We start from the raw sequence: 25882 nt of genomic DNA on the forward strand, positions 1-25882 counted from the left end.
ACAGGTAATATAATTTTTTACCTCAAAAACCATGAACAAGGAAAATGTAGGATATTGTATTAGGTTTGTGGGTAAGGCAAAAGTTAAATATACTCCTTCCATTTATTTTTATCATATCATAATACATATCATTCTACTATTTACGGCTTAACAATAAATCAAATATTTTTTTAAATGGTATGCGAGGCTTAAATTTCAATAGAGATTATTAGATTATAATAGAAAGACAGCAAAATCATTGGTTAAATAAACATCTTTTCTAACCTAAACTAATAAATGAGGAGACTTAATTTTTATGCTGAAGAAAAAAGTAGCTGAACCTTACATTTATTATAACTCATTTCGGAATACTTAGTTACTTAATAGTAACTAAGAATACAGTATATAACATAAGCATCTGCATTTAAATGTACTCACCTTAAATTAAGAGAATTAATTGGGAAAGTACTCATATACTTGAACTTAAATTTCTTTTGAAAAATCTGAGTCATTACTTTAATTTTTTGTTAAGTACCCTTAACAGTATAGTTACAATTTTGGGCACAGGTTCACAAGTCTTATTTTATATGCAATATTAAAAAGATTGATGCATGCATGCAAGTATGAATTTACATTAGGCGTCGTCCCGAATTCCTGGAAGACAGCTTTGGTGCATCCGATCCCTAAAAAAGGCAACCGCTCAGATCCATCCAATTATAGGCCTATAGCCATCATATTCTTGTTCTCCAAGATAATGGAGTCCCTTATTAACTGCCAGCTCCAGCGGTATCTAGAGTAAAATCAGCTGATAAGTGACCGCCAGTACGGTTTCCGTCGGCGTCGCTCAATCGGTGATCTTCTAGTTTACCTTACTCACAGGTGGGCGGAAGCAGTAGAGAACAAGGGGGAAGCATTAGCAGCCAGTTTGAACATAGCGAAGGCTTTCGGTCGCGTGTGGCACAAAGCGCTTCTTTCGAAGCTTCCTTCCTATGGGCTTCCCGGGAAATTATGCAACTGGCTAACCAGCTTTTTGGCAGATCGGAGCATCAAGGTCGCTGTCGACGGTGCATGTTCTGACATGAAATTCGTCAATGCTGGTTTTCCACAAGGCTGCGTTCTATCACCCACTCTGTTTCTTCTGCATATCAATGATTTGTTGCAAATCAGTAACATTCACTGCTACACCACCTAGACACCGTATTCATCGGCCGGGCTAATATTTCTCGGGAAAACGTCGAAGAGAACCGGAACAAACTTGTGTGTGTGAAATCGAGTTTTCGTTAAACGAAGTCTCGAATTGGGGCCGGCTAAATCTAGTCATTTTAACCCCAAAAGCCCTAAAAAAACACCATTTGTCGTATCTCCAGGATTTGAGAACATCCCGATAGTCGCTACAGGTAGTATCGGAATACTTGGCGTTGATGTTTCGCGGTCAATTAGAAGGCAAATCCAAATTGACTTCAAAAAAGCTGGGTGTGCTCCAGCAAGGCGAGACAGTATTTCACGTAGGCCCATCGCCTAAAACTTTACAAGGCGCAAATTCGGCCTCACGTGGAGTACTGCTCTCACCTCTGGGCGGGTGGTCCCCAGTACCAGCTCCTTCCATTTCACCGTATCCAACGTAGAGTGGCTCGAGTTATCGACGATCAAGCCCTTTCCGATCTCCTTGATTCTTTGGCTTTGCGTAGAGATGTTCGATCACTCTGCATCTTCTACCGAATTTTTCACGGGGAATGTTCCGAGGAATTGTTCGGATTAATCCCGGCTGGTGAATTTCACCTTCGGACATCTCGTCAATATTCGAAGTTTCACCCACGACGCCTTGATGTCGGAAAATCCACAACAGTGCGATTTCTTAGACATTTTCTGCCTCGCACAACCACTTTGTGGGACCAGCTTCTGCCGGCGGTTTTTTCGAACCGATACGACATGGGAACGTTTAAGAAGAGAGCGTACTCCTTTCTTAAAGGTCGGCAACGCACCTGCAAGCCCCCTGGTGTTGCTGATGTCCAGGGGCGGGAGTAGTCACTTTCCATCAGGTGAGCCTACTGCTCGTTTGCCACCTATCTCATAAAAAAAGTATGAATGTGAAATGCATAAATATGCATGTAAATTGGCAAACGTCAAATTAAAATATTTAGTATTTTCATATTCAAAATTTGTAGACAGCAGAATCTAACAAAATATGATGTTAATACAAATTACATTCCAAAATATTTTTGGAAGTTAAAAGAAAATATGCATCATCAAATATAAAATGAATAAATCATGCCTAGGTAATGCAAAAATAATCATGACTTATTATGTATTATCAAATAAGAAATATGTATGTAAATAATTAAAAAAAAACTCCTATTATTTTTAACATTTATTTTCTCTATTAGATGTTTAACAAAACAATATCTACACTCTCAAAATAATATATATACTATCCAATTGCCATTCAAACTATACAAACCAATTATGTGACCAACATAAAATAGTAATTGATATTTAAATTTATTTTTTGTGTCATATATATATTATAGGTACTAATATAATTACATCTAAAAAAACGTAGAAATCGGAAATGCGAATAGATGCAGAAGGATGTAGTTGAAGAACCTATTTTTACCTAAACTAATATTAAAGCATTCAGGTTGACATTTGAAGAAAATACATACACATGTAAATTCAGATTACACAATATCTATAATAGTTTATTTGGTATATTTTTATTTATCGTGGCATTGGTGGCATGCCAGGTGCTGGCCCTGTCATAGCAGCATTTGTTCCCAGCAATACCTGTAAAATTCATGAATAAATTATTTTAAATTTTAATAGTAATTGATTTTAATTTTCTAATATATTTGAATTTGACAAGACTTATGCAATATTATTCAAAATAAGAAATAGAGCCTTTGCAAGAGTTCATAGTATTTATAAAACAATTAATTATATTTGAACTGAATACACATTATCTTTATTTGTATGTCAATCAACCTTATAATATGTTGAACCCATTGCATTGTAAACATACTCATTAGGTATATATTTAGTTTGGTAAAATCAACAAATAAAAGTTTGGGAAGACAGTTGCATCAAAATTATGGATTTTCATGGAAGATGTATACTTACTTGTTTTTGTTGTGATTTTTGCATGTCCTCAACCTGCGCTCTTTCAACCTCAAATATGACTGGTGCAAAAAGTATAACAGACGAACTAGCCACAACCCACATCACGGACCGTGATAATTGGTAAAGGTTTTTAACACCACTCCTAAAATATATTACATAATTTTAATATTAAAAACGAACTCCTTAATTAATTAATTAAATGCAAAACTGTGTTTATACTAATCTCAAGGTATATGTATAGATTTTGCTATGCATATGGTAGATATTTATAAGACATGTATCCTTGTTAGATAAGTATAACTATAAAAATAACAGCAATAGCCTACCATGTTTTTGTAGTAACTGTGTAGGTTCCATTGCGAACACATACAGGGAACATCTCTGTCAAACCCCATAGTCTTTCAGACAATGTTTCATCTGGTTCCTAAAATATTCAAACATATACAATAAAAGAATATATACCAATAAAATATATTACTAGAAAAATCTGATACGTACATCGTCATATTCTTTGAGAGTTAAAGAAGGTTGAGTATCAGCGCTGGGTGATGTTCCAACCACCTGAAATGAACGACTCTTAGCATTTAAATTGTCGAATATATTTTTTTATCAAACTAAAGTCTTACCACTGGCGTAATGAAAATATCTTCAGGTCTACGTTCTGGTGTATCGTCTTTGCTCGCGGTCAAAGACTCCATTCCGCTATCGTTTTGTTCGATTTCGTCAGGTAATTCCATAATCATGTTACCGACTTTATAGATACTTTATATATATTTAATAACTAATGTCTTTATCTTACGACAAAGACACCTCGTGTTTTGAAAACCAAGAAGAAATCTTCAAAAGGTTCTATCTCAAACCTCAACCTCACTTTTTAATTCCACAATTTTATTTCTACAGATAAATAATTTTGTAGTTCAATTGCCAGGATTTGAAACCAAAACTCCTTAATAATAATTAGAATTACAGATAAAAACAGCGAAACCACAGGCTATTAATGAATTTTAATGGATGCAAGAATTTTAATTTCGCTGAGATTAGATTATATTGAATAGTAGCTTTAGGTGTCTCAAAGAAATAATAAAATAATTTTAATTCCATATTTAACGACAGCTGCCGTCGTGCGATAGACAGTTTTTTTTCACTATTCCTTGGCATGAGATATTATCATTTTTTTTAAATCAATCAGCTAGTATTTCAGTTCTCAAGGCAGTACATGTAAAGACTACATGTTTTGTTGTGTTATTATTATTATTAATTCATTTGCATTGCATGCATTTCACTATATTATGTATTGCAAAAAATTTAATTAAAAAATATATCCAGTTATAAAACATTGGCAAAGTAATTATAATAATATCATTTTTAGTCAATTTACTTGGCATTCGTCAGGCGAGGAACAGCAACACGGAGTTTCTACAGGCATAATTCATATGCCATTTTCCATTTCTTGTTTTTGTTATCACTAAATAGCTTATTACAGCGTTTAGATTTTCATTATAAAAATATTTATGACAAATTTTTGACAATACGAAATTCTCAATTTAAAACGTGACAAATCACTAAAACTGTTGTATAATTATGTAAATATTTCAAAAGTAACCTCATTACATGCCCTATCTTTAACCTTCCGACACTTTTTAGATTGATTTCAAGAGGTTTTTTTTTTTAATATTTATCCATTGTAGCTCGTATTTAATGCCACACAAACATCTAGTATACCTCTTTACTTACTAAGTTAATTACAGGCATATTTTCATCCACCCGACACTAATTTACTACGTAAAGAAATAATTTTAGAAGCATGTCTTTATATTAACGTGTATCCTGGGGCACGGCAATCAATCATGTAAATATACGCTTCTTTTACTGAATTTGAATTGAATTGTTGTTGACTTTGGCTTTTAGAGTTAACAGGGTCGGGGGACATTGAATAGGATACTTTTGGTGATGAGATAAACGTTTTTTGCGGGAATAAAAAGGTTTAAATTGTAATTTCATTTTCGGGCAAGAAAATGTGTTTATTTTGCCAAAATATATTCTTGTGGCTATACAACATTTTGAAGTACTATTTTAAATACCGTTGAATACCCTAGTTCACTCATCTCGAGATCATATGTAAGAATTATAATAATTCGCATCGCAAGTTCGCATAATTCAATATTTGTCAGAGGGGCTTTGTGGAAGTCCTTTTCTGTAAGTACCACCCACTCATAATATATTCTACCGTTAAACATTAATATTTAGTATGGCTGTGTTATGGAGAGGTACAAGTCTTATTAATATTTTGGTTCCCAAGGTAGTCAAGTCTGGTAGTGGCATTGGCTTGAGTAAATCCCTACATACAAAAAATATATGAGATAATATATCTAAAATGAGAAACTTTTTAAAGTCGAAGCAATGTATTTATGTCAATCGTTGGATTCGCATAAATGCATTGAGCAAACGTTTATAAACTGCGTTTACTTGACTAACATTAGAATAATATTTGAAACTTATTGTTTTAAAAATGTGCTCACTATGTAATACGGCAGAGTGGCGAAACCTAAATGCAGATTTGATTTTTTTTTACAAATTTATTTTCCGTGTAAATGTGACTTCGAACATGTGTAATTATACTTAAAATATATTTCTTTTTTAACGATCAGCTTTGTTACTATAATGTAAAATTTTAGTATACCGGCAAATTGTATTGTGTAGAAGGAACTTAACTATCCATTTTTTTTCATTTTTGATTTTACTGTCTGACATTTAAGTGACAGTCTGTTAGGGTAGACATTTTAGATTTTAATAAATTCTTGAACGTTTTCATGGGATTTATTTTTGATCGACCCAATTATTTATGTAAGCCTTCATAAGTTCCGAAGTAATAAAATGCTTTTCGTGAATCTATGACAAAATTTCTAATGAAATTGCGGTTAACACTAATATCTGTTCTCTTGCTTCTTTAATGAAAATTACAAATCTTACCAGTGGTTTTTTTAATATTCAATGTTTTAAATTAAAGTAATAGTTTTACTTTTTGGGTGTAAACATTTATCTGCTAAAGACTTTCATGCTGAAATCATCCAAAGCCTCATATATTGACATCTAAATTCTTAGAGAAAGGTAAGTACTTTTGTATTTAATAATTTTTGCCTAATTCTCAAACTTGTCGATACTATTTTAAAAGTATTTTTATGTGTATGTTCTTTTAACCGTTTCAATGAATAATTATGTGAAGGTCACATTGTTATTATTTAGAAATATTTATTGTTATTTATGTATTGTATATGTATCAGATTGAACATAATTAAAGTCTTCTTCTATTATAATTATAGTCAATAATAGACTTCATTTAACTTAATAAATAAAGATCTACATAACCAACAGATTTAACATTTATTATTAAAGAGCATTCAATGCTATTGTTATTGTGGAAAAATTAAATAAGACAAAGTGCATCAGATATATATGTAATTAAAAAAAAAACAATATCTGGCAATGTTTTAATGCAGCTGTTTTCTGATGTTATTGATTAAGAGTTTCTATTTATATGGTCTTTCTTACCTTTGACATTTAATTTGATACATATTGTTGCATAATGGTATTCATTAATACCATATTGAACCCTATAGGTTGTCTGTAAGAGATCTTCACTGCATTTGTCTTTTTACATTTTATAATTTTAATTGATAATAAATTTATAACAATGTGAATATTTAATTCATGACTAAAATTGAGAGTAATATTTGAAACATACTTAAATATTTTTTGATATTTAAATCAATTAATTATACAAAGATATTTAACTAAAAGAAAAAGTATTAATAGGCAGTCTACATAATAGAGCATTATTGTAAACCATCATAACATTTTACACACATATAAAATTTATAGTTTATTAAAATATCACTTTATTTTCATAGAACCTGAGCAGTGTTTTTTAATTTTGGGTTACCGCAACATAATACTGTTCTATATGTTTGAAGTGTATGTGTTTGTTTGGTGGACTAACTTAATAAAATTCAAGCGCATTTTGTGTATGAAAGTGTGGATGAGTTATTGTAAACCAAATATATTCAGTATAATTTTTTTTATAATAAATATTTATAAAAAGTTTTGCACCTTGGATGCACAAGGCCCCTTAAGCCATGAAGCTGTAGGCCTAGGCAAACGTTGCACACATATTGTACTGCCTCTGATATAATATCCATTAATGAAAAGGCAAAAGTAAAAAGTAAATCTGTGTAAATCTACTACCGTTACATAGTTTTGATTCTTTTTGAGTCACATGGACAACTCATATGTAGTCATTGGCCCTTGGAGGTCAATAAAGATTACTTTGGGATGCATTTTTTTTATAATCTACTTTCAGCTACCTTTATTTCAGATCAAAGATAGTTATTGGTTATAGACTAATAAATTACATATTGTTTTATGCTATGCCCATGATGGGGCCATTTTAAGTATATGATGATGTTCTTATCCAACCTCTCTGACCTACCTACCTACCTAAAGTGTCTGACCTGCTCTTACCTATTTTGGCTACATCTGCCATTTGCAATATAGTCTACCCATCTGTGCATCTTCTATAGAACTAATAGTTGAAATGTTTTGCATAGGTGCGTAAACACTGCTAATTTAGTCTTTGAGCAAGTGTAAATTTATTGATATTAAATTTAAAAGAAAATTATTAAGATAATCCAGTATTTAAGCCCCAAAAATAGTAAAGCTTATGCCATACAGCTCATATAACACCTACATTAAGGCTTATGTTTATAAACATACGAGAGTAATACAATATTCCATTTACCTAACATTGTGTGTAAGTGTGATGTAATATCATGTGATCATAAATGATCATTATGTCACATGGAGTTGGGTAAAGTTTCTATTATGGGTAATTGAGTGTTATCAACTGACATTACAGGCCACGTGTAGTGATTGAGTTATGAAATGTTAATCTTTTCCACTATATCCAGTTCGCGTTAGTTTAATGATTAGAATTTTATTATCGTTGCAATTATTCGTAATTTAAGCTTTGATTATATTTTAATAGGGTAATTCCATATACTCAATGAACAAACAAAAACAAACAATTTTTGCAATTAATACTGTTTACTACATTTATTTCATTCATATATCATCATATCATATCAGAATATTGCTACAATATGGCGAAATATGGAATTTCATCAATTTGTATTTAAATAAAGTAATTTATCTAATTATATAAATTAAATACAGGCTAATTGAAAGATTTGACAAAGCGCAAACAAAGTGATGTTTACCATGATTCTTTGGACTGTCGTGGCAAAGTGCCAGAGTCCATGCATTCCTGGATCACTGTACTTATTATGGTCGGAGGAAGTAACTTTTGTGATTCACACAAACAAAATGACTGTTTATAATTCATTATTAGCTTTCTAGGTTAAGGTTAAGTTCATGCTATGAGTCATTCTAAATCTTAACGACGTAATATAATATATACAAAAGTGATTATCACATCAATTAGTCCCTTGTACTAGTTGAACAACCATTTCCTTGTGACCTCACTAACAAAGAGGAAAAGCGATTTCAAAGAAATCAATAGAGTCCTTGTCATGCTCTGATGCATCTTGTCATTAATCTTCATTGTGGAAGTGGACAACACCCGTTCTAACTGATTTGAGCTAAGTTGTTGAATAAAAAGTTTGTTTAGTTTGTTTCTTATGGTAGATAATGGATTTTAGCTTTTTTTTCGATAGTTCGCTTGTTGCCTATTTTGCTAAATGTTTGTAATAGTCGAACATTACAAAAAACCTCTTTAGATCATGAAACAATCATTGTTTTGTATACGCTTATTAAAAGATGCGTTACCGTACTTTATACAAGTACGTATATTTGAAACTAAAGCTAAATTATACAGCTTAACATTTGACCATCTTTCGCCGGCGGTTTTTCCGATCCGATACGACTTGGAAACCAAGAAAAGAGCGTAATCATTTCTTAAAGGCCGACTACGGACCTGCAGTCCTGCAGTCACCCGGTCTTGCGTATGTCCATGGGCGGTGGAAGCCACTTTCCATCAGACAAGCTTCCTGCTCCTTGCCACCTATAAAATAAACAATTTTCTTGACAAAAGCTGTATAACAATTTATATTTTTTCAATTGTAATGCATAATTTTATCTTTAGGTAGTACTAAGAAAAGAACAAACATTATAATCATTTATTTTAATAAGTAATTGTCCAGTAGTATGTCCAGAAGATTGATAACTTTTGTTATTGCTGAAGTACTAGGCTGGTTGTTAATTTTCCTTCAAGTTGATTGTGTTAACTTCGTGTTCATTAATTTCAATTTGTGTGAGGCGATACATTAAGAGACTCACAAGCTTTGTACTTTCTTGGAATTTAATACTTGGCACTAATAACGAAATATATTGTCGTAAAAAGTAAACCTTTATTATATTTCTTGTAATTGAGACATCATATCATTAAATGTAGATCTTTCGGTGATTTCTGAGTAAATTGAAGAATAGATTTTTTGTTCAATGTTTTGTTTTAATTTTCCTTGAAATCAGGAAATAAATTTAAACTGAATTTGATTTTACATATTACTAAAAAAGGATGTAAATAGCGTAAATATATAATATCGTATCTATTATTTCTGACATGTTCGTTATAACTAAAAATATTAAAAAAAAATAATTGGTATTGTTTCAATCTAAGCTAATTCATAGAAATAAAGTATTGGGTCAATATTTTTAAAAGGCGTTTATACCATTATCTGTGTATTACACTATTACTTCTCATGGTTTTAAGTTTATTTTGTGGGGATCTCGAATTGCTTGGAACTGTGGTAGACGAATAATTCTAAGAGAACACCATAAAATTTATTTTCCGTTGTTGGTTTATGTCTTTGCCCAATACATACAAAATTATAGTAAGATTTATTTTATGGTTTCAATAGTTGTTATATAATTATTTCTATAGGCAATTACTTTTGCCGCTTGAGTAGTCATGTGATGACAACTCTCCAAAGCTAATCGATACCGTGACGGTCAAAACTTCAAGTGAGGTTTTGTGTTTGAGGTCAGTAAAATAGTCATAATAAATACTTATAGTTTGAGTAATTATCTTGTGTAACTTTATATTTTATAAGTAATGAGGTTATTTTTTTTTCATATAAAAATTAACTTTAATATTCTGCAATACCATAGACATGGATTTATTAAGTGAAATATTTTATAAAATAATAAAAAGGTATATAAGCCTAATCACAAAGGCTATATACCTTTAAAAATGTTTTGGGTGCCCTTACTGTTGTTATTTACAATTACAATTACTTACAATTTACCTTGGTAAAACGTGATGTGATACAAATTGGATTTGAACTAAACAAATACTGTGTTTCAATTCCAATGTAGTTTTAGTTTCAGAGTCTGACTATGTTAAATAAAATAATCGCGAAAAATAGTATTTTGTTTTTATTGTCGTTGAATTTGAAGTGTTTTTTACCTTTTCAATGGAAAGTATTTTTGTTTATCGTTTTCAAAACGTTAATTCAGCGATTAAGTAAGATTAGTGTCACATTCACAATACGTCAAGCAAAAATAAATCCATTATTAATCGTACTATCGAACCGGCTGTCTGCATTTTTGAATAAATCTGTCGCTAGAAACAGGATATACAATCTTTTAAATTATAAAAAAAAAACTCTTATCTAATCAAAATGTACCAAAATATATTTCAGAGAAATTAACGTATTCAAAGAATTCAATACATTTTTTAGGTGTTACGCAGAAATAAGATGCTTGTTTTGTTGCCGGTACATTTATATTATGACATATATCACAAGGAAAACTATTTCTATGCTTAAATATAATTTATATGCGCATTTTAATGGCATACTGTCAACGCAAAGTTAATGAATTCCCTTTTTACGAAGACTCAGTTTAACACACATGTAAATGAAAAGGTAAACTCGAGTATTACTTTTAATACAAGGTTATTCTAAAGGTTTCAAAACTTCAAAACATGTGAATTGTTTGCATGTGATTAGTTAAACCAGTTCGAGAACAGCGATAGCAAATAATACCTTATCCTCTATTTGTAAGCGAGTTAACGTATTTATTTTCAGCTTTTCATTATTTACCATGAAACTTTGTATCAAAACCAGTACGATATTTTTGCATAGATAATTTAAATTTGATGTTAATGGACGATTCTTTACCTACTTCTGAATTTCTTCTATTATAGTTTATAGGTGAGTAATGCGTGGCATGCGTTCCAAAAACTCTCAATATATATGTATGTTTTCTTATAATATTGTAGGTCGTATAAACAATTTTATAAATAAAATACGAAGCCCCCTTTTGTAAGAGTTCACGGGTTGCGCTTCATGCCGATTATAACCATAACAATCATTTATGTATGGTACAGAATCGCGGTACAAATAAAATAAACATTGATATGTAAAGATTATAATAAAAAAAATCATGTTTCACTTTACTTAGCTGATTGGTTATATATCAATGTAACGAACTTAGTAAAATAATCTGATATCGTCAGATTATGTGTCTATTTATTTGTAATTTGGCCTTATATATTTTGATTAAATTGCATTCGGGAAGTTAAGTTCCTTGACTGATTAGCACAGCGGTCATTGTTGATAATTAGCGTTAGCGAACGTGTGTTAGTTTCCTGTGGTATTAATACACGGTGTGTTGCTATAGGCTAAAAAATTTAGATAAGCAAGATATTTCAGTTCAAAGTGTGTCTCTATTTAAATTATCTTGACTGAAATAACAACAACACATGACAGTTTTATCAAGTCTATTTGAAAAAAAAGTGTAGACGTTGAAGGCTCCGTAGTGCTAAATTATATTTTCGCCCGGAGTATGTCACTCATAAAACATGTTTTATAAATTCCGTGTCGTCCATTTAATTTTATTTTCGTGTGTCATACGCATCGGATTTTACCGAAAGTGCACTATTTCCGTCATTATCGCTTAGCGTTATATTGGCGAACTGGCGCCCGTGCTATTTATTACATTTCTTTGGATATGTGCCAGGTGCGGTTCGACAGAGATTCGATAGTGTGCCACACCAAAAGAAAGTCAAAGTTCGAAGCGATGATAGCTTGTGGAAAATCGAGAACTCTTATGTTTTATTCTATGTATATAAATACGTGTCGTCGTTGTTCACCTTTACAGGTCAAATACTTAAACGAAGGTTACATATTAATATTATGATGCAACATTTAAACGATAAATGTTACTATTCACGATAAACGAATATCTGTATATCTACAAGAGTTTTATTCAAGTGAATGTGACGTTACTCGTAGCGATTACATAAAGGAGTAGGTATGTGTGTTAAATTTTAAAGTCACTGTATCGGATATCAATAATATTTTGCAAGAACAGCTTTTGCTTAAAAATCAGACGACCGTCAAAGAAAAATATTTAATTAAACTTTGTGTCAAATGTATAAGAAACGTAAAACCGTCCCTGATCAAGTTAAATATCGGAATTCATAATATGAAAATAACTTTTGATTTTTAAATACACACAGGAGCTGTTAATTAATATGAATATTTTTAGAAGATTACTCGTTAGTAACACGTTGATTGATAAAAAGAGGCGAGGAAACTAAAAACAGTTTTCTAGCTTTTATATAATCATCCTTGGAATAGACCCAGTAGATACAAAAAAGCTCGCATATATAAAGTAACGTACAGCTCTTGATTTACTTGCAGTAAAATATTTGTTTATTTCTGCTAAAAATAATTTTAGTAATTGAAGTGTTCAGAATTTGTTTGCAGCCTATTCCAAATATTTGTCTGATGTTGAAACTACTGGTTGAAAATACAGTTTGCGTATATTTTTTGCTACATAGTAACCTGGTTTTATATTTATATTAAGTACTTAGATTGTGCGTTTATTTTATTATATAAGTAAAAAACTCTGTAAAGGTGCATTTTTTTCTAAGTTGTGAATTAGTACTAAATGATAAGTTATTATGTAATTATTCAAAACTTCTACTTATCAATCAAATGTTGTAATTATTGACGTAGTACAAATTGTACCTAAACAAGATACATAATATCTAAACAAGATTAACACCTGATATTTATGTTGTTTTTACAAAGACTAACCTAATTTTATTATTTATCAGATTTTTTTTTAGAAAAATCCGGTTTTCGACAATAACAACGACCTTTAATTCCGAAGAAAACACAGATCTCCAAAATCTAAGAACTAAGTTGGATTTTTTCAGAATAACTTATATAAATTTTACTTGAAATATTTTGTTCGACATTGTAATATGCCGAAAGAATGCTAATTGTTTTAACTGGAAAGTTAGTTAGTGGCGCCGTATAGTCTGATCGGCGAAAAATGTTTCATCGTAGACTTGTGGCCATTAAGCGGTGGGTGACGTAATCTACTGCGTGACGACCTACGCACTCCAAGGCCGGACTCGTACACCCTCTGCTACACTTGACATTGTATAGGTCTTTTGAATGTTGAATCAAATTATGATATAAATAATAGCATATCAACATGTACTTGTTCATATTTAATTTATAATACGAAGTCATACGACCAAATACAGTATCCAAGTGGTCGGTACTGCCGATGAAAATATTGGCACTGTAAGACATATTGACATTTCTTCACAGTGAATGTGCCGCCAACCATGGAAACTATGATGTTATGTAAGACATCGCATAGTTATACTAGCTCACCTTTCAAATCAAAACAACAATCCAAAGTCGTAGTTTTATAAAACAAATGTATTTAATACCATCTCAAGTTTTAAGACTCGACAACTACTGTTTTTTTTTTAACTACTTTCATTCATAGTTAGTTCTTTATACATGAAAAAATAATGATTCTATGTGAAGTTATTGAAGGACGCTTGTAAAATATAGTACCTACAAAGTCGACCTTCGGGCTTATATATCAGGAGACTGGAGAGGAGCAGATTACGCAATGCGGCACTTGTGAATCGTTGTCTTGGAACTGGTTTTAATTTATCCTTTAAAATTTGTTTTAGGACCTACAAACGGTTTCCCTTACATAATTTGAACGTTCGGAACTACAAATTCACTTGAATACTAAAATGATTTAGTGTTTTAATAGATATTCGAAAGCTCGTTGTCGTCATAGCCCCCATTCTTCGGAAAATAGTGTAGGTTGCATGGACGGTGTGTGGGCGTACTAGTGGGGTTTATTTGCTTTAAATGACGTAGGCAGGGTTGTATTAAATGTTAAGTCCTTTCAAACGTGGGATACTTTTGATTGAATCTTTTGACTATGTATGAAAGTTTTCAATTCATATGTATATTTTAATGCATATAATTTCGTCTCGAAATATTAAATTTAATATTTTTCGTTTTAAAATATATCAGTAAAATAAACTACTAGCTTCACAGTTGTCGCTGATTTATTAAACAACATCCAATGTCATAGTCATTAGAGTCTACTTTATAATGGACACTGTATATAATACCCAGCTCATGTATCTTAAAAGTTTAAAACCTTTAAAGTTTAAAGGGAGGCAAACTAGTGCTGGAACTTTGTCCAGTGGGTTGGCCTGCCTACGACACATCTTCCATTATTATAGTATCTTAAAAATCAACAACAGCGCGATGTTTACGACATTTTCTACCTCGCACAACCACTCTGTGGAACCATCTTTCGCCGGCGGTTTTCCCGAACCGATACGATTTGGAAACCTTCAAAAAAACAGCGTACTCCTTCCTTAAAGGCCGGCAACGCACCTGCAAGCCCCCCGATGTTGCAGATGTCCATGGGCGGTGGTGATCATTTATGGTGAGCCTTCTACTCGTTTGCCCCTTATAGCATAAAAAAAAAACAAAATCTATATCGATTACCGATTTTGGTTTTGCATCAATATGAATACTAGTATTATTAATGTGAAAGTGAATCGATGGTAAGGAAATTTGATATTAGGGTAGAATGCAATGTCGATCACAATATAGGCATATTTTTAGAAAATTATATAGTCAATATAGGTTATCACGGCTCTGTTGAGCCGTGATAACCTATATTGACTATTAATAATATTATGTTATTTTTGAGAGGAACAATACGTTACTGAAAGAGTGATAAGCATGAGCGAGAGAGGGGAAGAGGACGACCTAAGAAAATATGAATGGAGAGTGTGAGGACAGATATGAGAGAGGTGAATATGAACGATCAGATGATGAATAATGGATAAGAATGGGGGAAAGACATGCTGCGCCGACCCCAAATTGACTGTAACATGGAAATCCAAAAGAAATATTAATGTAATGTTGCAAGCTCAAAAAACTTGAATTTCAAAAACGTTTGAAGGTGATCTTTGAAATATATTTTTTGTAATGTATTTATCAGGGAGCGATCTTATTCTTTAAAAATAAAATGTTCTTATGTAAGGTGACATTTTTCACTCCTACTCACGACGGAAATGGAGAATAGCGTATAAAACATGCAAAAGGTTAGATGTCTTTTCCGTTATGAACCGCGGTGATAGACATTTAAATTTTGTCACATCATGCAGTATTTTAGTGACGAAAAAAACTTTAATTAACGTGTCTTTAATTGTAACACGACCCTATTTCACTTAACTAGTTACATCCACTTGAATTTTAATTTCAATGTTCCGATAGCAACTTTGTCGATATTTGGAACGCTATTTTTTTTCACGAACCATAGACTATTTTTTTAGAAGTCGACCAATGATGTCACGTCAATTCCAGGTCATAGTTGTTTATTTATCTTTACTCCTGCCATTGGAATATAAAATGAGTAAGTTTGTCTGTTACTTGACTTTTATTTGCAATTGAAACCTAATGTTATAATTGCACTGAAATAACTAATAGCAAAGTTGCGGGTTGGAATATATATCGTAATCTACTCGCATTACAATTTATAAATACTAAATTATTTAATAGTTTATAATATTTGTAATACTAATTAGATAATCCTATAGTTAATATTAGTGTGAGTGAAATTTTCTTGCATCATGAAGCAAGAAATTCAAATAATTCAAAATTCAAAGAATTTCAAATAAAAAATATAATAGGTATATATAAAGAAGTAATACGATTTATTAATGGAAAATTATGTTACTGAAACTATTTGAATTAGACTAAATCTCATATATTCAATGTCTCTATTTCGTAATCACGTTCATTAATAACAAAATACTTAAGTCGTATTTTGACTTGAATTAATATCGAATAGCTGATCTGCATGTATTTTAATATATCCGTCGTTAATGTTTTCTATTATAACTAACCTTCAATTATTTCGGTCGCACGTGGAACGTGAACGTTATCTATAGTTTAATATTATTTTAACTCTGCCGCTGAATCATATGCTTGAAGTTCTCTATGACTGTAATGTACGATGATTAATATTTTATCGTATGATCGTCATTTTGATTTAAAATAAGTCTTAAGTCTTCAATTGAAACAATTTGAAATTATTACGGCTATCGACGATTGAAAATATTTAAATTTAAGTTACAACAACAAAAAATATGTATATTAAACTCAGTTTTAATTTTATGTAAGTCGAAAAGTAATAACATTAAATTTTGTCGAAAAGAATTTCAGGTCAACGTTCTTGATATTACAACTTCGTCTATATGCAATAAACAGTTAGAATACGTTCATTTTAATGAAATTGTTTACTCGTAGACGATCAGTTTTCGACGAATTATATGATATGTGATATAATCATATTTTATTTTATTTGCCATACTAAAGGTGTTATGTGGAATTTAAAAATACCACATTTCATCATCTCCTGAGTATAGAGTGGTGTGATATATTATTGGAAGCCAATCAATCAATCAACCAATCAATCAATCAATAAGTTATAATACTTTAATAACTTACGATAAATTTTTGCCTGGTGTCACTTTTTGGAAATTATTGTCTTTAAACTAAGTGATCGTCAGTCGTCTCTGCAATTTCATTCTCATACATGTTAAGAATGGGTCATTCGCAGCATGGGTATACTTTAATTAGCACCAGAGCAAAATCTTTGGCTCCGTGCCAATAACATGCGTCGAAATTTGGTACGAGGATTTGACACTTATTAATTTTGATATTTTAATGTGTTATAACCGTATTTACTCATTAGTTATCGTGTAAACGTTTTCCTCAGGCATCGTTCACGTAAACATCAATAATCAAAGCATATAAAAATGGATTAGAAGTTTTGTTTTTAAAATATTGATGATTATTCGAATCGTAACGATAAGAATAATATATAAAACATTAATTTATTTCATATCGCAATGATAAGCTAGGTTTAGTTGGGCACGCGTTTTCAAATTTGGATTTCCTTTGATAAGGTGAAGGTTAAGCGCTGTTGTTTTAAATGATATCAAACAACAAAAAAAATCATTAGTTTTATCAGAGTGAAACTTCTTCGGTCGATTGGGTTTGTCTTTAAATAGAGCGTCAGTATTACGTTTATTGTTTTCACATTTGTTATTTGCGTTGTAATCTATTTTGCACGTGTGTGTGTGTTTTTTAATGTCTCTGATTTACAAAGGAACTTAATCAAATTCCCATAAAGTAAATCTTAGACACGTGTTGTCTGTTTGTAAGACCCGTACGTATACAGAATTGTACAAATAGACTAGAATATTATAAGTCGACTTTATTTAATACTAGTAGTCGCCCGCGGCTTGCTCGCGTTTTCGGGTGTTGGATGTCATGTGTTAGGCATAAAACTAGCCTATGTCCTTTTTTTAAGTCCAAGTTTGCTTCATACCAAATTTCAACATTCAAAATTCGGTGCAGCGGTTTGGTCAGACAGACAGATTTATTTCAACATTTATAATATTAATATAACATCCGTGATTTTTAATACTGAACAATTCTTTTGTATTATGTGTGGAGTCATCAATCAATACGTTGTAAATAAGGAGTTATAGAATTATCGTGGTTAATTGCAGTTTAGCACATCCAGCGGGCTTATCTTATCGATATATCTGTACGTTGCATAGTGCTAACAGTGGCTGATGTCAAACGATGTTGCTCTCAGGTGCGCGGCGCACGTCTCTGCCGACTCGTTCGGAGGTCGGCTTTGCGACCGAACCACTCGACACTGATATAGCTGAGGTACGATCTTCAAGAATTCTATATAAAATAGCTTTCTTACCAAAATTACAGTTTATTTAAATCTGATATGCTTCGTTTTGTAAACTGTGTTATCTTTTTTTCCTATTTTATATCTACAATCTTTTGTGACGTCATCGGAACGATTTGCTAATTGTTATGTTATAGAACTTCAAAGAAAAGTTAAAAATAAATAATGATTGTGTTTAATCTCTATGGAAAATCATTTTTTAACTTTTTATAAGTATGTGTATCATGTTATTTAAATCTAGAGATATAATTCGAGATTGTTATCGTACTTACGATACACGGTGACAAATCTTTCATTATTATCATATTTTTTTTTAAATATTAATAACCACCTCAATACAATAAAACACAATAATCTCTCGTAATCCCGAATTCATAATCTATTTTATAATTTGCTTTACGTCATATTACAATATAACCACTAAATATAGGTATATAATCAGAATTCGATAAAACTAAAAAATAAAAATATTAGTATGATGACTATTAAGTGTTTACAAGTTCCTATATCTTGTAATAAAATAAATTGCTTTTGCTTTATTAATTTATTGTTAAACGATTTAGGCTGTAATATTTAAATTCGAATAAATAAACATATTTAATACAATATCAGAATATGAACCACCAACTTAAAATGTAAGGTTTGCCAATGGTGGATACTTTACTATGAGTAAATTTTAAGTCATATACTCTATATATTTTTAAGCTGGTTGCTACTATACTTGTATATATCAAAAGGGTGACTTACTTGAAAAAACACAAAATAAATTTATTTTTGACTTTATTATTTGTATTAGCGTAATATGAGAAACTATTTTTTCTTAACTTTTGTATTTAAATGTTTTATATTTATCAGTACAGTTTGTCTCCAAGATCAATAAAATAACGTATGCTATATTTTGTATGGCCCTTTGAATTCAAACTTTACTTCTAAGTAGTTAAATCAGAAATCAGCCCAACTGGTCGCTACGTGTTTAAGGCAGTTATTTTATGCGTTGAGATACTAAAGCGAAACAAAAAGTAAATAAGGTGGAAGATATTTTGGGGTCATCGGGTTCATTCACGTCGTTTAAGGGACGACACAGTAATATCGGTCCAGGGTGCGTTTAAAGATGAGACGGTATCGCTGGCCGTCGGTTTGCCCCGGTGCGGGCGAGTGTGGCTCGCGCGCCTGTGTGCGTCGCGGCTCACAGACACGCCACACCACACAGCTGCACCGACATTGATTCGTGGTTCGCGACTCGTCTCAGTCACTAGTGCGCAACGCCAAGGGAAACAAGTGCTCTACGTTACGTATTGTAATTTTTATTTTTGAGTTCTTTCATTTCATGCATATTAAGAATTTAAAAGAGAAACTCGTTTTAAATTGCCCGTGTATTTACTTGTGAACGTGAACGTTTCGAACTATTGTTACGAAGTGTATTGTATCGCTCGACACTACCTAGTTTGATTCCTGTATTGAGCAATATTCTGTTAGTTGCAGTGCTTGTGCTTTTGATAGAAACGGACAATTTCGTCGCGAACGTGTTCCAGTTTGGGATTTCACCACGAACGGGCTCAAGGAAGTTTATAGTCAAGTGAGTTATGATGTCATGAATGAATTCGCTGTGATTTTCTTATGTCTGATGTTTTTGATATTGAGATTGTTATTTTAATATTGTTTGTTGTTTTTCCATATAAAAATATATACGTTTTTTTATATTTTTATATTGTAAGCGAGCGTTTTCAGATATTGTTTTACATTGTTATTTTCTTCCGTGTGTCCGTGTAGTTATACATATGTGCGCAGATCGGAGTGTTTGATTGTTGATAATATCGTACGATTTCGACGGTCTGCTACCACGTCACACGCGCTGCTGACTGACTTCGCCTCTTATCTACGCATACATTTCGAATTTAATTTGAATTTCAAATACACACTTATTTGTACACGTGCACGGAGATTTCATATTGTTTTTATGTTGTTTTTTTTTCGTAAATCCAAAGAGAGATTTATATAATTTATCACAATGTTATACGTACTTACATTGTTATGTTACTTTGTACATATATTGATAATTATTATGGCTATTTTATTGAATGCAATAAAATTACAAAGAAATACAATAAAATACGTGATACATTTTACGAGTATTACTCACATTTATTGTTCGATCATTGTAACTATTGTTTGTGAAATATTATCGATCATAATTGTTCGAGAGAAAAAAATCAAGTACAATAAATATAACATAGTTAGAATATGTAGCAATAGTTCTAGTCATTTTTTAAATATTGTTAAATTTTAACTCACACATATTTGAAAAGAATTTTGTTGTTTACTGTTACATCATTTTATATTTTTCGTTTATCTGAAAGAGACGCGTGTAAACGTGTCTCGATTAGCTAAACCATCTGTAAACTAATCTCGGAAAACTTTTAATCTAGCGTGATTTGTTATGTGAACACAATAACTCCGTTTACAAGGCCACAGTTTGCGTGAAACTGTTTACTCATCCTTTTATGTCTGCAATTGTTTGTCACTCGACCAGACAGCTAGTTTCCAACGCGTCCTCTTTGTTACTACCTAACAAATAACTTGACAACAATAATGCAATACATTGTTCTAGTATTTGTTCAAGGTTATCAATCGTGATTATCACACCCAATCGTTTTTAGGGCATGGCTGTTTGCAATCAACGCTGCATTTTTGCCTCTTGTTTCATACGTTTTTTGGAACAATTTTTAGAAGTGTAGGTTATATTTCAGGTAAAACTCTGTTCTATTTATACAAATCATTACTTTGGCTAAGCATATGTATATTCCAGGAAGAAGTTCTTGTATTAACGATATTCTTATTTTAATTTTATCATTTGTGCCAAATGACTATAGGTTTCCGGCATATTGTAAGAATGCTACTAAATTGATTGTAACTGGTTGTTCGTTACGTAGACACTCGAGTACCGACTTTACCTTAATGCAACCCTGATACCTGCGGAAGTGGCTAAGGTGAATGAGATAAAATTTGTTATACATCGAACTCATTGACCCGCTCCGTTTCATTCTATTCAAGGCTTTTGTCTGGATAATTGATATTCAGAAACAATCGCGTGGTTTCCGATATCGTATTTATAGAATCGATTGTCTTCTACACTTAATAGATTCTATTGAAACTCCACGATAAAAATATTCTCATCGATTAAACGGAGACGACGATATGAACTTTGCTGAATGGTACCAAGCGTAAGGTCATGACTGTTTTGCTCCGCTGTGCCATTTTGATTCACAATGCCTCAGCAGTGAAAGTCACGATGCAGACCTGACCTGCGTTATGTGGCCGAACAAAACATTACGCTGTTTCGTAAGATGCCTGGTCGAGGATTTCTAGAAAGCTCCGTGGAATATTCCATCGTTAACAGTGTTGTTCAGCTGTGATTCCGTAACCACGAGGATACAAGCTTATTTCCTGATAGGTGCTCATGTAGTAACTGTTTTTATCGTTCTACGTGTGTATTTACATCCGTAAATACGTGTTACATTAGAAGCACGTTTATGATAAATATATGACAAGGTTCTCCCCAATGATGAACAAGTAAAAGTCCTTGAAAAGACTTAGTACGTTATATGTTATATGACACAGAGCTCCATTCAACATTGTTAATAAATTAGACGTACAAGTATACTTCTAAGGGTTGCCACCGATAATACTTGCTCTAATATATCCACCGCTATAATTTGGGTCGAGACACATTTGGCATCATAGAGGACCACGTGCTATATTGCGTGATCTTACAAATGTGTGACTATTGATGTTATGTATCGCTTGTTAGTTCATGTGATTCCGGAAAAGTAAAACAGATTCATTTCATTCATGAATATTATCGACTATTTAAACATCTTTACCAACGATCCGTCAGTACAAGTAAAGCCTCATTGGCAACTGACAACCGAATCTAATCATTTGCCAAATTCCATTTTACGCTAAGCAGAAAACACGTCGAGCAATAATCAATATAAGTGATGAGCAAGCGAAAGATGACAAATGTTGTGACTTCCAACTCGTAACTAGTTGGGTAGGTATGAGTTGTAATCAAAATTGCAAACTGGCTGAACGTTCAAATTGTTACGTGCATATTTAAAATGCAAAGCGTCAAGGGTATTGAGGTTAAGAACAATTAAATGCCTATTTTTTATATATATAACCGTGAAGGTCATAAATTTGTTTAAGAAGAATCTTCTGTAATCAAATCTATTGTTTAAAGATCGAATTGATAATGTATGCAAATCTAACCTAAAAACTAGGTTAGAGCCGGTTTTCATAACTAGTCGCGGGGCTTACCGAAGGCTGATTTATTCATCAACCTGCCTTGAAAACGACGTTGCAATCGAGAGTCTTGCAGTTGCTATGCACTAGATTGGAATATGTAAGCGTTGTGTTGTACTCGAGGTAGTATCAAAGAACGTGCCACCACACCATTATGTCATAGTTTTTTACTGCGAGCATCGGCTTATTCCGAACAGAGTTCAAGCTCAAGGTAAAAATATATATTAAAAGAAGCGAGTTCGGGACTTTTTTTTCTACTTGACATTGAGATAAGTTACTCGCTCATTAGATAAGATGTGATTTGGCTCTGGTTGAAAGCTGTACACTATACAAACTGTCGTTAAAATCAATGTAGTATTTGCTTAAGCAAAACAACAAGGTTTTTGTACTACTCTACGTTATAAAAACGGTTTTATGAATACCTACTGTTTTTATTTATGGTTAGTTTATCACATCAATATTTACATCAAACTTTGTAATGGAAAATATTATTTGTAACGAAATATGGTAATACCCCAAGCTTACGTAACAAGTTTGTTTAACTTTAATCATGGTTTATTATTATTATGTTAGTGCTTAACTGGATTTTTTGTTACTAAGGAAAAATGGATATTGTATAGATTTTCTATGAATCGTTATTTTATTGACGCAAGTCGTTTACGTAATCACAATCTTACTAATATACATTTACTTAGTGGTAGGGCTTTGTGCGAGCCCGACAGGGCCAGGTTTCAACCACCCACTTTATTTTATCGCCAAACAGTTGTTGTCATCTGATTTGAAGGGAAAGTGACTGAGTTAAACTACAAGTACCATATCGCTTATTTGGCTATATAAGGCATGGTTAATATTTCTTACGGCATCAATGAGTATGAGCGGTATTGATCAGATACCACCCTTTGCCCGTCCGCCAGCCTGTATATAAAAAAATATAAATGTATACTGTTACGAGTTAATTTTGTTTGCTTTTCAGTTTCACACTGAAATGATTTGGATCAGATTATATTTATTATGTGGACATGTTATATAGTTATTTAAGATACAGCTCAATAATCCGTGATTTGTCGGTCCAGATGCTCTAAATCCTTATTTTACGCATGGGATTTAGTAATTGTTGTGGTTTGATATCTTTTAGAAGCGGGTAGTTTTAAAATGAAAGTAATTAAATATCATTAAGTAATAGAAATGATCGTAACAACGATTTTTAGAATGGTATCGGGATAGTGTAAATCTACGTATTACTACGTCGTAAACTGTAATAATAAATGATTACGGTATACGATGTTTGTGGATTTGCGCAGTTTTAGAATTTATGTTTTGTTTTTGCGTGCTTTACCGAAATACTATTCAATTGAATACGTTTTTAGCATGAATGAAAATTATGAGTCAATACTTGGCAGTCGTTTCTTTCTCATGTGCTCTAAACATTCTAATACATTAGGAAAATATTATTTTTAAAAGAATCGTGTCCTTAATACCAATATTTCGTTTGGTAGGTTTATGTTAATGTGATATGATAAAATGTTATTTATTATTTGTAATGATATTTGTATTGCCAGTCATAATGATATTTGTTCTTCTACTCAAAAGATCTTAGTATGTAATGTATGAACGTATAAACCGTCCTATCGAGGAGCCCATGCCACCGTGCTCCTCCACTGCGGGTTTATAGGTACGCATGAGGCGGATGTTCATTAATATTATCTTTTACCTCCGAGAGGTAGAATTGCAAACACAAACAAAATAAGGACGAAAAAATTCGGTGCTTGCTCGAGATGGTACGAAGAATTCCTTATTTAAATTTTTCGTTTTCAGATCTAGCCTATCTCGGCTGTTGGAACACTTGGAACTCGATAGAAGTTCCTGATTAAAGATTCGATTAAATTCTAGGAAGTTTTTCTTGTTCGAAATTTCTTGTGTGTTTAAAATTAATCTTATGTGATGAAGGTAGATCGTCAGGAAACCTTCATAAATTTTGAAGTCGTTATTCCGTATGTATATCGGGTTGGTGATTAACCTCTTTATCCTTCTCCTTGACAGATGAGACCTTTGCTCAGAAGTGGGTCATTCACTGTTACTTATTGATTTACTTCTCAATTTACAACATTTTAAGCGTCTCTGGACCAAACTAAGCAAAGTATTGCGAAAGATTAATGATAATACCTTAATCTCACTCATAAACAAAAGCTTTAGTCATGTAGTAAATGTTGTTTGTGTACGACTCATGTATTAATTTTATCGGCTAATTTTATAAATATACTTCTATAAATACCTCCCTCATTATCGTTTATTTGTAAGGGGGGAAATACCGTATCGTAGTTTATACATTATTATCGTTAATTTATTTCACTCATCAATGTATAGGTGTTTAAAACAATAGGTAAATTAACTTTCAAAATAATTAATCCAACAAAATACTATTCCCGCCTTGTGCTTTCCTCCCGGGAAATATGTAGGTAGTAGTAGTGCTAGGGGTCTTGTAGTCAGTATTAGGTTAGGCTAGCTCTAGTTTTAGTTCTCTCGGAGCCACGAGGAGAGCAAACATGGAAGTGTTATATTGAAACGCTTCTCTGATCCGTGGTGAAGACTGCTTTTCCGCATAAAACTGTTATTCCTAAGGATTCGGAAGATGTGTTAAAAAAGATTTCTTTAGTTATGTCTTTTTTGGTTGTACCAACCTAATACCTAAGAGCTAGTCTAACCTATACCTGACCCTTAGCACTACTACTACCTACATGTTTCACCCTGACAACGTCTATAAGAAAATCATGATAATCGGTTGAGTAGTTAAGAGATGAAAGCGTATCCAACTTACGAATAAATAAAGTCACTTTCGCATTTATAATATTAGTTCGGACGTTCAGTACTTCGATGGTACGTGAAAGTTTGAAATGCTAAGTCGAGGTAGCGTTGTCGAAGGTTTCTACTATATTTGAATTATTTCTATTATATTTATTTCTGCTGTAAGCTAGCTTTTTTTAACAAAGTGCGATTTTGTAAATGCACGGCAGTTGTCAGCGCTCTCGACCTATTGACCTAGTGTTAACCTATTTCCATGTTTACACACCTTAGTTCAACACGTTAACATTGACGAAAATTTTATGAGCTTTAATTATCATTTCAACGTTAATTAATTTGAGGCTAGCCGGTTTTTTTTTTTAATTTGGTTCTAACTATGACGCTTTTTGTACTTGCTTATCTTGAATTAGTCGCTCGTATCTCTCATGTAACACAAATAGGTCAAGGTATTAAGTTGCGAGAATTACGTACATAGTGTATTGGGTTAACTTTTAAATGTATCTAAAAATATCGAAGCCAAATATTTAAGATCTTTAATTTACTG

General features: G+C 32.1%; 2 protein-coding genes across 4 annotated transcripts in view; one reads left to right on the forward strand and one right to left on the reverse strand.

The window, feature by feature from the left end:
• Positions 1–2334: 2334 nt before the first annotated feature.
• On the reverse strand, positions 2335–4033 carry LOC124534416 (mitochondrial import receptor subunit TOM22 homolog). The gene is made up of 5 exons (XM_047110283.1): positions 3723–4033; positions 3595–3657; positions 3423–3520; positions 3097–3238; positions 2335–2763 (listed from the first exon to the last, which is right to left on the reverse strand). Exons 1-5 carry the CDS (start codon positions 3837–3839, stop codon positions 2698–2700), a joined length of 486 nt encoding a protein of 161 aa, XP_046966239.1. The 5' UTR covers positions 3840–4033; the 3' UTR covers positions 2335–2697.
• A 1803-nt stretch (positions 4034–5836) lies between these two features.
• The window catches only part of LOC124534445 (inositol hexakisphosphate kinase 3), a 36242-nt gene continuing 16196 nt past the window's right edge, over positions 5837–25882 (forward strand). Inside the window, exons 1-2 of one of the 3 annotated variants that reach the window (XM_047110327.1) lie at positions 5837–6204; positions 18133–18209. The gene's annotated coding sequence lies outside the window, so the exon portion shown is untranslated. Of the gene's footprint in view, positions 6205–18132; positions 18210–19443; positions 19814–25882 lie in introns of those variants that run through there. The other 2 variants (XM_047110328.1, XM_047110326.1) reach the window with 2 other exon arrangements.

The sequence above is a fragment of the Vanessa cardui genome, chromosome 12 (assembly GCF_905220365.1).
Source record: "Vanessa cardui chromosome 12, ilVanCard2.1, whole genome shotgun sequence".
Lineage (NCBI taxonomy): Eukaryota > Metazoa > Arthropoda > Insecta > Lepidoptera > Nymphalidae > Vanessa > Vanessa cardui.

Bases quoted from the DNA above. Each gene is read 5' to 3' on its own strand.
- LOC124534416 (XM_047110283.1), bottom strand. From the start codon at position 3,839: ATGATTATGGAATTACCTGACGAAATCGAACAAAACGATAGCGGAATG. The intron at 3,239-3,422 runs GTAGGCTATTGC...AATATATTTTAG, and splicing joins ACAGTTACTACAAAAACATG to GAGTGGTGTTAAAAACCTTT. The intron at 2,764-3,096 runs GTAAGTATACAT...TGAATTTTACAG, and splicing joins AAAAATCACAACAAAAACAA to GTATTGCTGGGAACAAATGC.